This window comes from Cherax quadricarinatus, chromosome 9 (genome assembly GCF_038502225.1).
Source record: "Cherax quadricarinatus isolate ZL_2023a chromosome 9, ASM3850222v1, whole genome shotgun sequence".
Lineage (NCBI taxonomy): Eukaryota > Metazoa > Arthropoda > Malacostraca > Decapoda > Parastacidae > Cherax > Cherax quadricarinatus.
Window position 1 is genome coordinate 48,376,943 of NC_091300.1, and position 15,031 is coordinate 48,391,973.

Sequence of the window (15,031 nt, forward strand, 5' to 3'; positions counted from 1 at the left end):
ACGGCAACCGACCTGGTAGCACAAGCTATCAGGTCCAACTCACACCCACCCACATCCACTTATGTATTTATCCAACCTATTTTTAAAGCTACACAACGTTCTGGCCTCTATAACTGTACTCGGGAGTTTGTTCCACTCATCCACAACTCTATTACCAAACCAGTACTTTCCTATATCCTTCCTGAATCTGATTTTTTCCAACTTAAAACCATTGCTGCGAGTCCTGTCTAGGCTAGATATTTTCAGCACACTATTTACATCCCCTTTATTTATTCCTGTCTTCCATTTATACACCTCAATCATATCCCCCCTAATTCTACGTCTTTCTAGAGAGTGCAGATTCAGGGCCCTTAGTCTATCCTCATAGGGAAGGTTTCTGATACATGGGATCAACTTTGTCATCCTCCTTTGTACATTTTCCAGAGCATTTATATCCATTCTGTAATAAGGTGACCAAAACTGTGCAGCATAATCTAAATGAGGCCTAACCAAGGATGTATAGAGTTGAAGAACAACCTGAGGACTCCTATTATTTATGCTTCTTGATATGAAGCCAAGGATTCTATTAGCTTTATTGCGAACACTTATGCACTGTTGTCTTGGTTTCAGATTACTGCTAACCAGAACTCCTAAATCTTTTTCGCAATCCGTAATATTAAGATCTACATTATTTAGTTTATATGTGGCATGGTTATTGTCCTGTCCAACATTTAGAACTTTGCATTTGTCTATATTAAACTGCATCTGCCACTTCTCCGACCACTGCATCAGTCTATTCAAATCTTCCTGGAGTGCTCGAATGTCCTCGTCAGAATGAATTCGACGGCCTATTTTGGTGTCATCGGCAAACTTGCCGATGTCGCTCTTTATGCCCTCATCTATGTCGTTTATGTAGATTGTGAACAGCAGGGGGCCCAACACTGACCCCTGTGGAACACCGCTCGTGACGCTTCCCCACTCTGATTTCTCCCCATTTATGCAAACTCTCTGCTGCCTATTTGTCAACCATGCCTCTATCCAGGAAAAAATTCCTCCTCCTATTCCATGTGCTTTAATTTTCCTCAATAGTCTCTGATGTGGGACCCTGTCAAAAGCCTTACTGAAGTCCATATACACAATATCATATTCATTACCATGATCTACCTCCTCAAATACCTTAGTGAAAAAAGTTAATAAATTCGTAAGGCAGGAACGCCCCTTTGTAAAACCATGCTGAGATTCGTTGATTAATTTATGCTTTTCAAGGTGGCTACGAACTGCCTCGGCAATTATTGATTCCATAAATTTCCCCACTATGGAGGTTAGGCTTATTGGTCTATAGTTCGAAGCTAAGGACCTGTCACCTGTTTTGAAAATAGGTATCACATTTGCCATTTTCCACTTACCTGACAGCATGCCAGTTTGTAGTGATATGTTGAAAAGATTAGCCAAAGGTGTGCTAAGCTCCTCTTTACATTCCTTTAGAACCCTTGCATACAGTTCATCAGGGCCTGGGGATTTGTTAGATTTTAATTTATCTATTTGCCTAAGGACATATTTAAACTTAATACATACTTTAAGTCGGGACATTACAATCATAAGTGCAATGATGCAAGTTACAAATGAAGAATTGGTCAGTTACGAATAAATTACTTTAAAACTGATGACAGCAATGTTGTGACTGTGCCACCACTGTCCTGATGGTGATACCTCTGTAGTGAACACCACTGTAGTGGTCGCAACACAGTACTTATGGTGAGATCACTGCAGTGACCCCTCTGTAGTGATGGTGACATGACTGCAGTGGTTGTTACGACTTAATCTTCACCGTAACAACAGGGGCGCAAATAACTTTTTTTTTTTTTTTGTTAGTTTTATTTTATTACCAATCATTTAGTTTCATTCGTACTTGGTTAGTGAATTCAAATAGCCACAAGCAATTATATATGAAATACTATATAGCAAGAAACCTAATCATACGTTCAAATTCTTATTAACAGAGTATGATACAATAATTTCAATTGATAATCCACTAATTTCACCATTCATCGCTTTTAGATTATTATTTTAATCAAAAAAGAAGCGCTAAGCCACAAGGACTATACAGCATCGCTTTTAGAAAGGTCTAGGATGACGAAATAGTTATCTTTCATAAGAGACATGAAATACCAGACTTCAGGAAATTAATGGCATAGGCAAGACAATAGACTTGGTTTACAGTTTTAGTTTAAGCTAAGAGCTTTGGGTTGAAGACCCGTACCGAGTCAGAGCTAGGAGCTGACTGCCCCGCTCAACTACTCCACAGTCTGACTTCAGCTCGGCCAGAAGGCGACGCGTGGCGTCAATTCTGGAACCACCAATTGGTCACTACAGTAGTGGTTACTTATTAGTAATACCTAACCTAATATAATAATATAATATAATACAATATAATACAATGAGAGTACTTTTGATGATTCATACTGTACCCAATAATAATATATAGTCGAACCTGCTTTATCTAGCTAGTAATAAAGTGGTTCGCGATATATTATTACAGAACTTATTTTAACCAGGCCTTTTATTTTTGTATATAATGGAGTGTGAAGGAGGGGCGCGTAACAGTGGCCACAACACAGTACTCATGGTGGCACCTCCATAGTGACACCACTGTAGTGGTCACAACACTGTACTTATGGTAACACCTCTGTAGTGACACTACTCAAGTGATGGTGAGACCTGTACTGATAGTGACATTCCACTTCAGTTATGGTGAAACACGACTCTGGCGATGGTGACACACCACTGCAGTGAATGTGGCTTCAGTGTATTGATGGTGATATACAGCAATGATAGTGACACACAATAGTGATGATACAGTGAACTAGAGAGACATCAAAACACCACAGTCCACCACAGTCACCTCTGTGATGTCCCTGTGGTTGACTGCTGCTCTCACCACTTCCAGGCCTCTCACCACCTTACCAAAGACACTGGACCACTCGAGACCATCTGTGAGGTTCCTGGTGATGATACAGAACTCTGCACTCTTGTTTCTCCATTGGTCATACCATGACAACACAGCACCAGCACTGCCTGACTTCTTGTACTTGTGACCACGCTGGTGAGGCAGCAGTGGTGCTCCTCCCTCACCATTATTGTACTGGTAGTCTCCACCCATCACATGCTCCCCTGGCTCATCCTTGTGCCACACCTTCAACAGTTTAGTGTTGAGGTAGGAAGAGCCTGACTGCTGCTGCTGTCCAGTGCACAACAACAGAAACTGTCTGGCCATCATGGTGTCAGTATTCAGCTGGATGTGTAGTCTTTGTCTGGGTGATCCAGGCCAGGCTAGGTCAAGAAATACCACAGTGGAGGACGATTCCAGTGCCTCCATCACCTCCGTCACCTTCACAAACAAACAAACACTAACCATAATCTTAATACTTTATCTATTATAAATATTGAATTATAATTAGCTCTTAAATTATTATTATTATTATTATTATTATTATTATTATTATTATTATTATTATTATTATTATTAATTTTGAATTAAAATTATCTGCCTTTTATTAAAACGGTTTCCCTTTATTATTGTTATCATTATTAATTACTATAAATATTAAGAGACAATAGTAATTCAACATTTATAAAAATAAAAAGTAAAAGGCAATAAAAATATTTTTATATTAAATGAGATAATTATATTCAATATTTGTAACAGCTAGTAATAACAATAATAATAATAATAATAATAATAATAATAATAATAATAATAATAAAATTATGACTATTAGCTACTAAAAATATTGAATTACAGGGGAACCCCGAGTTTCATCCTTAATCCATTCCAGGATTATTACTAAAGTCGAAACGTCTTAAAGCCGAAGCAATATTTCCCATAAGAAATAATGTAAATCCAATTAATCTGTTCCTGCTGTCAGGAGGCATGACAAAATAGTACCTCAATATGATGTTATTATCAACTGTACAGCTTATTTGTCTATCACAATTGATCTAATATGACATAAACCATATAATAAATATAAATATCTGTAGGTAGTAGGTTGGTAGACAGCAACCACCCAGGGAGGTACTACCGTCCTGCCAAGTGAGTGTAAAACGAATGTCTGTAATTGTTTTACATGATGGTAGGATTGCTGGTGTCTTGTCTGTCTCATAAATATGCAAGATTACAGGTACGTCTTGCTACTTCTACTTACACTTAGGTCACACTACACATACATGTACACGTTAATTTATACACACTCATCTGAGTTTTCTTTGATTTTATCTTAGTTCTTGTTCTAATTACTTTTCCTTTCATATTCATGGAAAAGTGGAATAAGAATCTTTCCTCCGTAAGCCATGCGTGTTGTAAAAGTCAACTAAAATGCCTGAAACAATGGGCTAGTAACCCCTTTTCCTGTAATAATTACTAAAAAAAAATAAGAAAATAGTCAAAGTGGTAAGTCTGAATGTGCGTGGATGTTGAGCGAATAAAAAAGAGATGATTGTGGATGTTATGAATGAGAAGAAGCTGGATATCCTGGCTTTAAGTGAAACAAAGCTGAAGTTGATGGGTGACTTTCAGTGGAGAGGAATAAATGGGATTAGGTCAGGGGTTTCTAATAGAGTTAGAGCTAAAGGAGTAGTAGCAATAATGTTGAAGAATAAGCTATGGCAGGAAAAGAGGGACTATAAATGTATTAATTCAAGGATTATATGGAGTAAAATAAAGGTTGGATGTGAGAAGTGGGTTATAGTAAGCGTATAAGCACCTGAGGAAGACAGAAGTATAGAGGAGAGAGAGAGATTTTGGGAAATGTTGAGTGAATGCGTAGGGAGTTTTGAACCAAGTGTGAGAGTAATGGTGGTTGGGGATTTTAATGCTAAAGGGGGTAAAAATATTGTGGAGGGAGTAGTAGGTAAATTTGGGGTGCCAGGGGTAAATGAAAATGGGTAATCTTTATTTGAGCTATGTGCAGAAAGAGGTTTGGTAATAAGTAATACATATTTTATGAAAAAGAGGATAAATAAATATACAAGGTATGATGTAGCATATAATGAAAGTAGTTTGTTAGATTATGTATTGGTGGATAAAAGGTTGATGGGAAGGCTCCAGGATGTACACGTTTATAAAGGGGCAACTGATATATCGGATCATTATCTAGTTGTAGCTACAGTTAGAGTAAGAAGTAGATGGGATAAGAGGAAAATGGCAACAACAAGTAAGAGGGGGGTGAAAGTGTATAAACTAAGGGAGGAGGAATTTAGGGTGACATATAAGCAACTATTGGCAGAAAGGTGGGCTGGTGCAGGTATGAGTAGTGGGGGGGGCTTAAGAGGGTTGGAATAGTTTTAAAAATGCAGTATTAGAATGTGGGGCAGAAGTTTGCAGTTATAAGAGGGTGGGTGCAGGAGGAAAAAGGAGTCATTGGTGGAATGATGATAAAAGAGAAAAAGTTAGCTTATGAGAGGTAATTACAAAGCAGAAGTGTTATTACGCTGAGGTCAGTGGTCACCTGCGGTCCTACCTGCCTAAGCTCTTGGGAGTTAGCGTGGGCTGTTACCAAGCACCATGGCTTGTTGTAGTGTTTTAGAATCTCAGGTTCAAGTGTTGAAGAAGGAGATTCTACTTCTTCAGGAGGAAAATAGGAGGCTGAAGCTTCGCATAGATGAGTCTGGGAGTGAGTGTGATTAGGATTTAGCTGGTAAGGAGGAAATGGTCACCAGCAGTGATGGTGGCAGCCGCTTTAAGTGGCAAGTGGTTCACAGTTCAGGAAGAAGGAAGATGAGGAGAGTTAATGGAGAAGATGTGAAGGGAGGAAATCGATTCTCTGTTCTCCAAGACGAGTGTACTTCAGTGGTTAGTGAGATTGAAGGTACCACTGATTCCCCTGCTAATCAAGGTAAGAATATTTTAATAGTAGGCGATTCTCAGGTAAGATATATGGACCGTGCATTTTGTAACAGAGACAGGAAGGTCAGACAGAGAGTGTGTCTTCCTGGAGCTGGTATTGGTGACATAGTCAGCAGGTTGGATAATATTATGGCAGGTAATGGGAACAAGCCCATTACCTGTCTTAGTGCTGGGGGTAATGACATTGGGAAGGGCAGGAGACAGGAGCTGCTGGATATGTACAGGTCAGCCATAGAAGTAGTTAGGTCTAAGGGAGGAATCCCAGTCATATGTAGCATCTTGCCTAGAAAGGGAGTGGGCAATGAATGGATGTCTAGGGCAATTGGTATAAATTGCTGGCTAGACAGGTACTGCAAGGAACTTGCAATCCCATTCATTGATAACTGGGACCTATTCTTTGACAAACGTGATATGTATGCAAGGGATGGGGTTCATCTCTCTGGGGATGGAGTGGTTGCATTAGCCAATCAATTGAGAGGGTAATTGATGACTTGTCTAGAAATTTAAACTGATAGATTACAGAGGTATGGGTGTTTGTGGGAAACAATCAGGCTGCAGCATTAGGGTTAAAAACAGCAGTTATTACCGGGATACCTCAGGGATATGTTTAAAAGGCAATATTCAAAATAAAGTTGCTAGTAAAGGCAAATAAATTGATCAACAAACAAAGAAGGATAGTAGAGGGCAACGTGTGACTAGCTCCCTTAAAGTTTACTATACAAATAGTAGGAGTCTAAGAAATAAGATAGATGAGGTAAGATTACTTGCAAGTGTAGGTAATATAGATATTATTGGTATAACAGAGACCTGGTTCAACCTGAAAGAGACATGCCTTCTGAATGCAACATACAGGGTTATAAGCTATTCCACACTGACAGGGTCAACAGGAAGGGTGGTGGGGTGGTGATGTATGTCAGAGAAAATTTAAATTGTTGTCTTAGACATGATATAAGATTAGAGACATTAAACACTGAATCTGTTTGGCTACAGTTTCTCGAGGGACATGACAAATTAATTTTGGGTGTGATTTATAGGCCCCCAAACCTTGATAGGGAGGGCAGTAAGCTGTTATGGGACGAAATTCATAAGGCATCTAGATATGAAAATGTTGTTATAATGGGAGATTTTAACTTTAGACAAATTGATTGGAACAATATGACAGGAAATCTTGAGTCTAGTGACTTTCTTGATATGGTTCAGGATTGCTTTTTAGAACAGGTTGTGACAGAACCAACTAGAGGAAACAATCTGCTTGACTTGGTATTGCCAACAAAGATTCACTAATTAATAATCTTGAGGTTAATGATGAGCTTGGGGAAAGTGATCACAAATCACTTAGTTTTAATATATCATGGAATTACCCAGATAACTGCAATCAAATCACTGTCCCAGACTTTTGCTTGGCCGACTTCATGGGACTGAAAAATTACCTGGGTGGGCTAAATTGGGATGTCCTGACTATGGGTCAGGTAGGTGATCTTGGTTGCCAATATGACGTTTTTCATAGCATAGTTCTAGCTGCCCAGACAACTTTTGTTCCAAGTAGGGAAATTAGATCTAACAAAAATGATCCCAAATGGATGAACAATAGATTAAAACATCTCATTGGTCAAAAGAGAGGCATATATAGGCGTATCAAAAGAGAGAATGGGCAGTTAAGAAATCAATGTATTCAATTAAAGAGAGAAATAAAGCAAAAAGGGATTATGAGGCTAAGGTCGCAAGGGATTCAAAGACTAACCCAAAAGGGTTCTTTCAGGTATACAGAAGTAAGATTAGGGACAAGATTGGCCCACTTAAGAGTAACTTTGGTCAGATCACTGACAGTGATAAGGATATGTGTGAAATTCTAAATACCTACTTCCTCTCAGTTTTCACCCAGGAAAATACTAGCGATATTCCTGAAATAATAGATTACGTAGAACAGGATGATAATAAAGGAAACATAAACACATATGCAGTTTAATGTGATCCTTTATTGACAACGTTTCGCCCACACAGTGGGCGAAACGTTGTCAACTCACAAACAGATCTACCTGGGAGGATCTGTTTGTGACTTGAAAAAGCCCACTGTGTGGGCGAAACAGTGTCAATAAAGGGTCACATTAAACTGCACATGTGTTTGTTTCCATTGTGTCGGTATTTTATACCATTTATTTTCTTCAGGATGATAATAAACTATGTACGATTGTGGTAACTAGTGACATGGTCCTCAGACAAATAGAGAAACTAAAACCTAACAAATCAATAAATAACAAAAAAAGGCCCAATACCGTGACTGGAATGATACACAAATAACCCACACATAAAAGAGAGAAGCTTACGACGACGTTTCGGTCCGACTTGTACCATTTACAAAGTCACACTAACCAGAAGTAGAGCAGGACGTCTATATATAGGCAGGAAGAGGTGGTGGTAGTAGTAGTAGTAGTAGTAGTAGTAGAAGTAGAAGTAGTAGTAGTAGTGGTAGTGGTAGAAGTGGGGAATAAGGAGGACGAGCCAGTCAAATACGAAGGAAGGGGAGCACTGAAAGGGAGCTAGGTGCCCACAGAGGGAGAGCAAGCGCACAGAGGTGCGTGAAAGGGGAAGTGGTGAAATAAATGAAGGAACAGAAACACGAGACAGAAGAGAGAAAGACAACCCAGAGGAGAAAAAGGAAAGAGGGAAGATGGAGAAGGAGAAAAAGAAAAAGAAAAAATGAAGAGTCAGGGTAAGTCACATGTGCGGTGTCTGTGTGTCTTTGTTGTGGACGTTTCGCCATCCAGTGGCTGGCTGGATGGCGCAACGTCTACGATAGGGATGCCCGGGTGTTGTACATGTGTCTTAATTTCATCTTGTCTGTATTATATACCATTTTTGTACTACTACTACTACTACTACCTCCACCTCTTCCTGCCTATATATAGCCGTCCTGCTCCACTTCTGGTTAGTGTGACTTTGTAAATGGTCCAAGTCGGACCGAAACGTCGTCGTAAGCTTTTCTCTTTTATGTGCGGGCTATTTGTGTACCTAACAAATCCCCAGGCCCTGATGAACTGTTTGCAAGGGTGTTAAAGGAATGTAAAGAGGAACTTAGCATACCTTTGGCTAATCTTTTTAACATATCACCATAAACTGGCATAGTGCCTGATAAGTGGAAAATGGCAAATGTAATACCTATTTACAAGGCAGGTGACAGGTCCTTGGCTTCGAACCATAGACCAATAAGCCTTACCTCCATAGTGGGAAAATTTATGGAATCAATAATTGCCGAAGCAATTCGTAGCCATCTTGACAGGCACAGATTGATTAATGAATCTCAACACGATTTTACAAAGGGGCGTTCCTGTCTTACGATTTTACTAACTTTTTTCACTAAGGTGTTTGAGGAGGTAGATCATGGTAATGAATATGATATTGTGTATATGGACTTCAGTAAGGCTTTCGATAGAGTTCCACACCAGAGGCTATTGAGGAAACTTAAGGAACACAGAATAGGAGGAGAAAATTTTTCCTGGGTAGAGGCATGGCTGACAAATAGACAGCAGAGAGTTTGCATAAATGGGGAGAAATCAGAATGGGGGCACGTCACAAGCGGTGTTCCTCAGGGGTCAGTGTTGGGCCCGTTGTTGTTCACAATTTACATAAATGACATAGATGAGGGAATAAATAGCGACATAAGCAAATTTGCTGATGACACCAAAATAGGCCGTCCATTTCATTCTAATGAGGACACTAGAGCACTCCAGGATGATTTGAATAGACTGATGCAATGGTCGGAGAAGTGGCAGATGCAGTTTAATATTGACAAATGCAAAGTTCTAAATGTTGGACAGGTAAATAACCATGCCACATATAAACTAAATAATGTAGATCTTAATACTACTGATTGCGAAAAGGATTTAGGAGCTCTGGTTAGCAGTAATTTAAAACCAAGACAACAGTGCATTAGTGTTTGCAATAAAGCTAACAGAATTCTTGGCTTGATATCTAGAAGTATAAACAATAGAAGTTCTCAGGTTGTTCTTCAACTCTATATATCCTTGGTTAGGCCTCAGACTATGCTGCTCAGTTCTGGTCATCGTATTACAGAATGGATATAAATGCTCTGGAAAACGTACAGAGGAGGATGACAAAGATGATCCCATGTATCAGACATCTTCCCTATGAGGATAGACTGAGGGTGCTGAATCTGCACTCTCTCGAAAAGCGTAGAATTAGGGGGGGGGATATGATCGAGGTGTATAAATGGAAAACAGGAATAAATAAAGGGGATGTAAATAGCGTGCTGAAAATTTCCAGCCAAGACAGGACTCGCAGCAATGGTTTCAAGTTGGAAAAATTCAGATTCAGAAAGGATATAGGAAAGCACTGGTTTGGTAATAGAGTTGTGGATGAGTAGAACAAACTCCCGAGAACAGTTATTGAGGCTAAAACGTTGTGTAGTTTTAAAAATAGGTTAGATAAATACATGAGTGGGTGTGGGTGGGTGTGAGTTGGACCTGACTAGCTTGTGCTGCTGGGTCAGGTGCAGTGCTCCATCCTTGAATGGAGATGATCAGACTGGGTGGGTCATTGGGCTAATCCGGGGGGGGGGATGTCATTGGTCTAATCCGGGGGGGGCACATGGACCTGCTCCGCATGGGTCAGTAGGCCTGTTGCAGTGTTCCTTCTTTCTTATGTTCTTATAAGAAGAGTTGAGTATATGGAGAGTAAAAGAAAGGTGAAGAGAGTGGTGAGAGAGTGCAAAAGGAGAGCGGATGATAGAGTGGGAGAGGTACTGCCAAGAAATTTTAATGAAAATAAGAAAAAAATTTTGGAGTTAAACAAGTTAAGAAAGCCTAGGGAACAAATGGATTTGTCAGCTAAAAACAGAGTAGGGGAGTTAGTAGATGGGGAGATGGAGGTATTGGGTAGATGGCGAGAATATTTTGAGGAACTTTTAAATGTCGACGAAGAAAGGGAGGCAGTAATTTCATGCACTGGCCAGGGAGGAATATCATCTTTTAGGAGTGAACAAGAGCAGGATGTGAGTGTGGGGGAGGTGTGTGAGGCATTACATAGAATGAAAGGGGATAAAGCAGCTGGAACTGACGGGATCATGACAGAAATGTTAAAAGCATGGGACAACATAGTGTTGGAGTGGTTGGTATTTTTGTTTAATAAATGTATGAAAGATGGGAAGGCACCTAGGGATTGGCAAAGAGCATGTATAGTCCCTTTATATAAAGGGAAGAGGGACAAAAGAGACTGTAAAAATTATAGAGGAATAAGTTTACTGAGTATACCAGGAAAAGTGTACGGTAGGGTTATTATTGAAAGAATTAGAGGTAAGACAGAATGTAGAATTGCGGATGACCAAAGAGGTTTTAGAGTGGGTAGGGGATGTGTAGATCAAGTGTTTACATTGAAACATATATGTGAGCAGTATTTAGATAAAGGTATGGAAGTTTTTTTTGCATTTATGGAATTAGAAAAGGCATATGATAGAGTGGATAGGGAAGCAATTTGACAATTGTTGCAAATATATGGAATAGGTGATAAGTTACTAAATGTTGTCAAGAGTTTTTATGAGGATAGTGAGGCTCAGGTTAGGGTGTGTAGAAGAGAGGGAGAATACTTCCCGGTAAAAGTAGGTCTTAGACAGGGATGTGTAATGTCACCATGGTTGTTTAATATATTTATAGATGGGGTTGTAAAAGAAGTAAATGCTAGGGTGTTCGGGAGAGGGGTGGGATTAAATTATGGGGAATTAAATACAAAATGGGAAGTGACAAAGTTACTTTTTGCTGATGATACTGTGCTTATGGGAGATTCTAAAGAAAAATTGCAAAGGTTAATGGACGAATTTGGGTGTGTGTAAAGGTAGAAAGTTGAAAGTGAACATATAAAAGAGTAAGGTGATGAGGGTATCAAATGATTTAGATAAAGAAAAATTGGATATCAAATTGTGGAGGAGGAGTATGGAAGGAGTTAATGTTTTCAGATATTTATGAGTTGACGTATCAGCAGATGGATTTATGAAGAATGAGGTTAATCATAGAATTGATGAAGGAAAACAGGTGAGTGGTGCATTGAGGTATATGTGGAGGCAAAAAATGATATCTATGGAGGCGAAGAAGGGAATGTACGAAAGTACAGTAGTACCAATACTCTTATATGGGTGTGAAGCTTGGGTTGTGAATGCTGCAGCGAGGAGGCGGTTGGAGGCAGTGGAGATGTCCTGTCTAAGGGCAATGTGTGGTGTAAATATTATGCAGAAAATTTGGAGTGTTGAAATTAGGGGAAGGTGTGGAGTTAATAAAATATTAGTCAGTTGGCTGAAGAGGGGTTGTTGAGGTGGTTTGGTCATTTAGAGAGAATGGATCAAAGTAGAATGACATGGAGAGCGTATAAATCTGTAGAGGAAGGAAGGCAGGGTAGGTGTCGTCCTCGAAAAGGTTGGACGGAGGGGGTAAAGGAGGTGTTGTGGGCGAGGGGCTTGGACTTCCAGCAAGCGTGCGTGAGCGTGTTAGATAGGAGTGAATGGAGACAAATGGTATTTGGGACCTGACTAGCTGTTGGAGTGTGAGCAGGGTAATATTTAGTTAAGGGATTCAGGGAAGCCGGTTATTTTATGTAAACGGATTTGAGTCCTGGAAATGGTAAGTACAATGCCTGCACTTTAAAGGAGGGGTTCGGAATATTTGCAGTTTGGAAGGGTATATTGTGTATTTTTATACGTATATACTTATAAACTGTTGTATTCTGGTCACCTCTGAGTGAGGTTACCTGGAGGTTACCTGGAGGTTATTTCGGGGATCAACGCCCCCGCGGCCCAGTCCATGACCAGGCCTCCCGATGGATCAGGGCCTGATCAACTAGGCTGCTACTGCTGGCCGCACGCAGTCCAACGTACGAGCCACAGCCCGGCTGATCCGGCACTGACTTTAGGTATCTGTCCAGCTCTCTCTTGAAGGCAGCCAGGGGTTTATTGGCAATTCCCCTAATGCTTGATGGGAGGCTGTTGAACAGTTTTGGGCCCCGGACACTTATGGTGTTTTCCCTTAGTGTACCAATGGCGCCCCTACTTTTTATTGGGGGCATTTTGCATCGCCTGCCCAGTCTTTTACTTTCGTAGGGAGTGATTTCTGTGTGCAGATTCGGGACCATTCCTTCCAAGATTTTCCAAGTGTAGATTATGATATATCTCTCCCCCCTGCGTTCCAACGAGTACAAGTCAAGTGCTTCCAAGCGTTCCCAGTAGTTAAGGTGCTTGACAGAGCTTATACGTGCAGTAAAGGATCTCTGTACACTCTCTAGATCTGCGATTTCACCTGCTTTGAATGGAGATGTTAATGTACAGCAGTATTCCAGCCTAGAGAGAACAAGTGATTTGAAAAGGATCATCATGGGCTTGGCATCTCTCGTTTTGAAAGTTCTCATTATCCATCCTATCATTTTCTTTGCACGTGCGATCGTGGCACTGTTGTGATCCTTGAAAGTGAGATCCTCAGACATTACTACTCCCAGGTCCCTTACATTATTTTTCCGCTCTATTGTATGGCCGGAGTCAGTAGTATACTCTGTTCTAGTTATTATCTCCTCCAGTTTTCCATAACGGAGTAGTTGGAATTTGTCCTCATTGAACATCATATTGTTATCGTGAAAGTGTTCAATGATGAAAGTATTTTCTTTTTGGGGATGTTCTTTCTCTTTGGGTCACCCTGCCTCGGTGGGAGACGGCCGACTTGTTGAAAAAAAAATCTGATATACACTCTAGAATGAACGAAATATGTATGTCATTATGTATGTGGTGGCGAGGGAGGACGATGATCGTGGGCATTCTTGCTCCAGCTATGAAAATGTCTTCCCATTCTTTCCTCCTTCTAACGTGTTAGAATAAGAGAAAACGGGGTTTGTGAGGCGAACTGCATTAGATCACTTATTTCATAAGAAAACCATAATGTACAAATAAAGTGGTGTACATACACCATTTACATACCTTGCTGAAGATAGGCAGAACAGCTTATGCTGTCAGGATTTTATTTTGTTTTGCCTTTTTTATATTGCTTGATCACTTAATTGCTACACTCTTAATGCTACTCTTAAGGCTACACTGCTTTAAACTGTGCTGGTGTACAGGAGCTCATTAAAATTAATAAGAGCGTGTTATTGTCTTGAAGATGCCATATTAATGAAGATAATAACACAACATAAATACGAGATGACTCAAGAAATCGTAATGACACGATTGCAAATAAACCATACCCCCGGCCGGGATTGAACTCGCGGTCATAGAGTCTCAAAACTCCAGCCCATCACGTTAGCCACTAGACCAGCTAGCTGGTCTAGTGGTTAACGCGACGGGCTGGAGTTTTGAGACTCTATGACCGCGAGTTCAATCCCAGCCGGGGGTATGGTTAATAAATACGAGATGTTTTTCCAGTTGGCTTCACGGAGTGAACATAAACCATTCGTGTCCGAACTACTAACAACTACTATAGCAACAACTGGTTTGTTTACAAAACTCAGCGAACCTTCTACGGATCGACACAATGCCTAACTCTTCTAGGGTAGGGTAGGTGCCTGAGACAGAGCTTGCAGCTCACAAGACTACCATTCCCATTAGCCCCCTTGTGGCGGGGATGGCAGACCAGAGAGGCCTAGCTTCTCCCTACGAGCCCCGTGAGGTCGGGGACTGTGGCTAGGCCTGGGGACAGTTGGTCCCGAAGATGAGGGGATACTTGTGCCTCCTCCCATGGAAGACTTAGGTCTCAGACACTCCCAAGACAGGGAGCCAAGGCCGGGCCACCACTTGGAAAAGGCCCGGGCCGGGAGAATACCGGGGAATCTTTAAAAAAAAAAAAAACCTTCTACGCTCTCATGTACTCATGTACTCTCATTTACTCATGTACTCATCTTGTTTACTCGCTTCTCACTCTACATTAAGACTGCAGACATTTTAAGGAAAGTAATGAGTGTACTGTACATGCATTTTTGTCGCTCTAGAGCACTTTAAATGCCTAGTATATAATGTAATGATCAGACTGACTCATGACTGCTGCACCGGGAGGCACCACGCAGGTGCGGGCAGGCAGACAGGTTTGGTACGCGGGACGAAACACAGGGCACAGTGCGAAACATGGGACAAAATTTAGCCAAAAAAGGTTCTAAACTCGAAACATA

The 15,031-nt window shown here is 40.6% G+C and overlaps 1 protein-coding gene across 1 annotated transcript in view; it reads right to left on the reverse strand.

Annotated features, from left to right (window-relative positions):
* Window positions 1-1,877: 1,877 nt before the first annotated feature.
* Window positions 1,878-15,031, reverse strand: part of LOC128686023 (uncharacterized) — a 128,309-nt gene continuing 115,155 nt past the window's right edge. Inside the window, exon 6 of the mRNA XM_070083421.1 lies at window positions 1,878-3,367. Within this exon, the coding sequence (XP_069939522.1) occupies window positions 2,843-3,367 (525 nt within the window). The 3' untranslated portion in view covers window positions 1,878-2,842. The remainder of the gene's footprint in view (window positions 3,368-15,031) is intronic.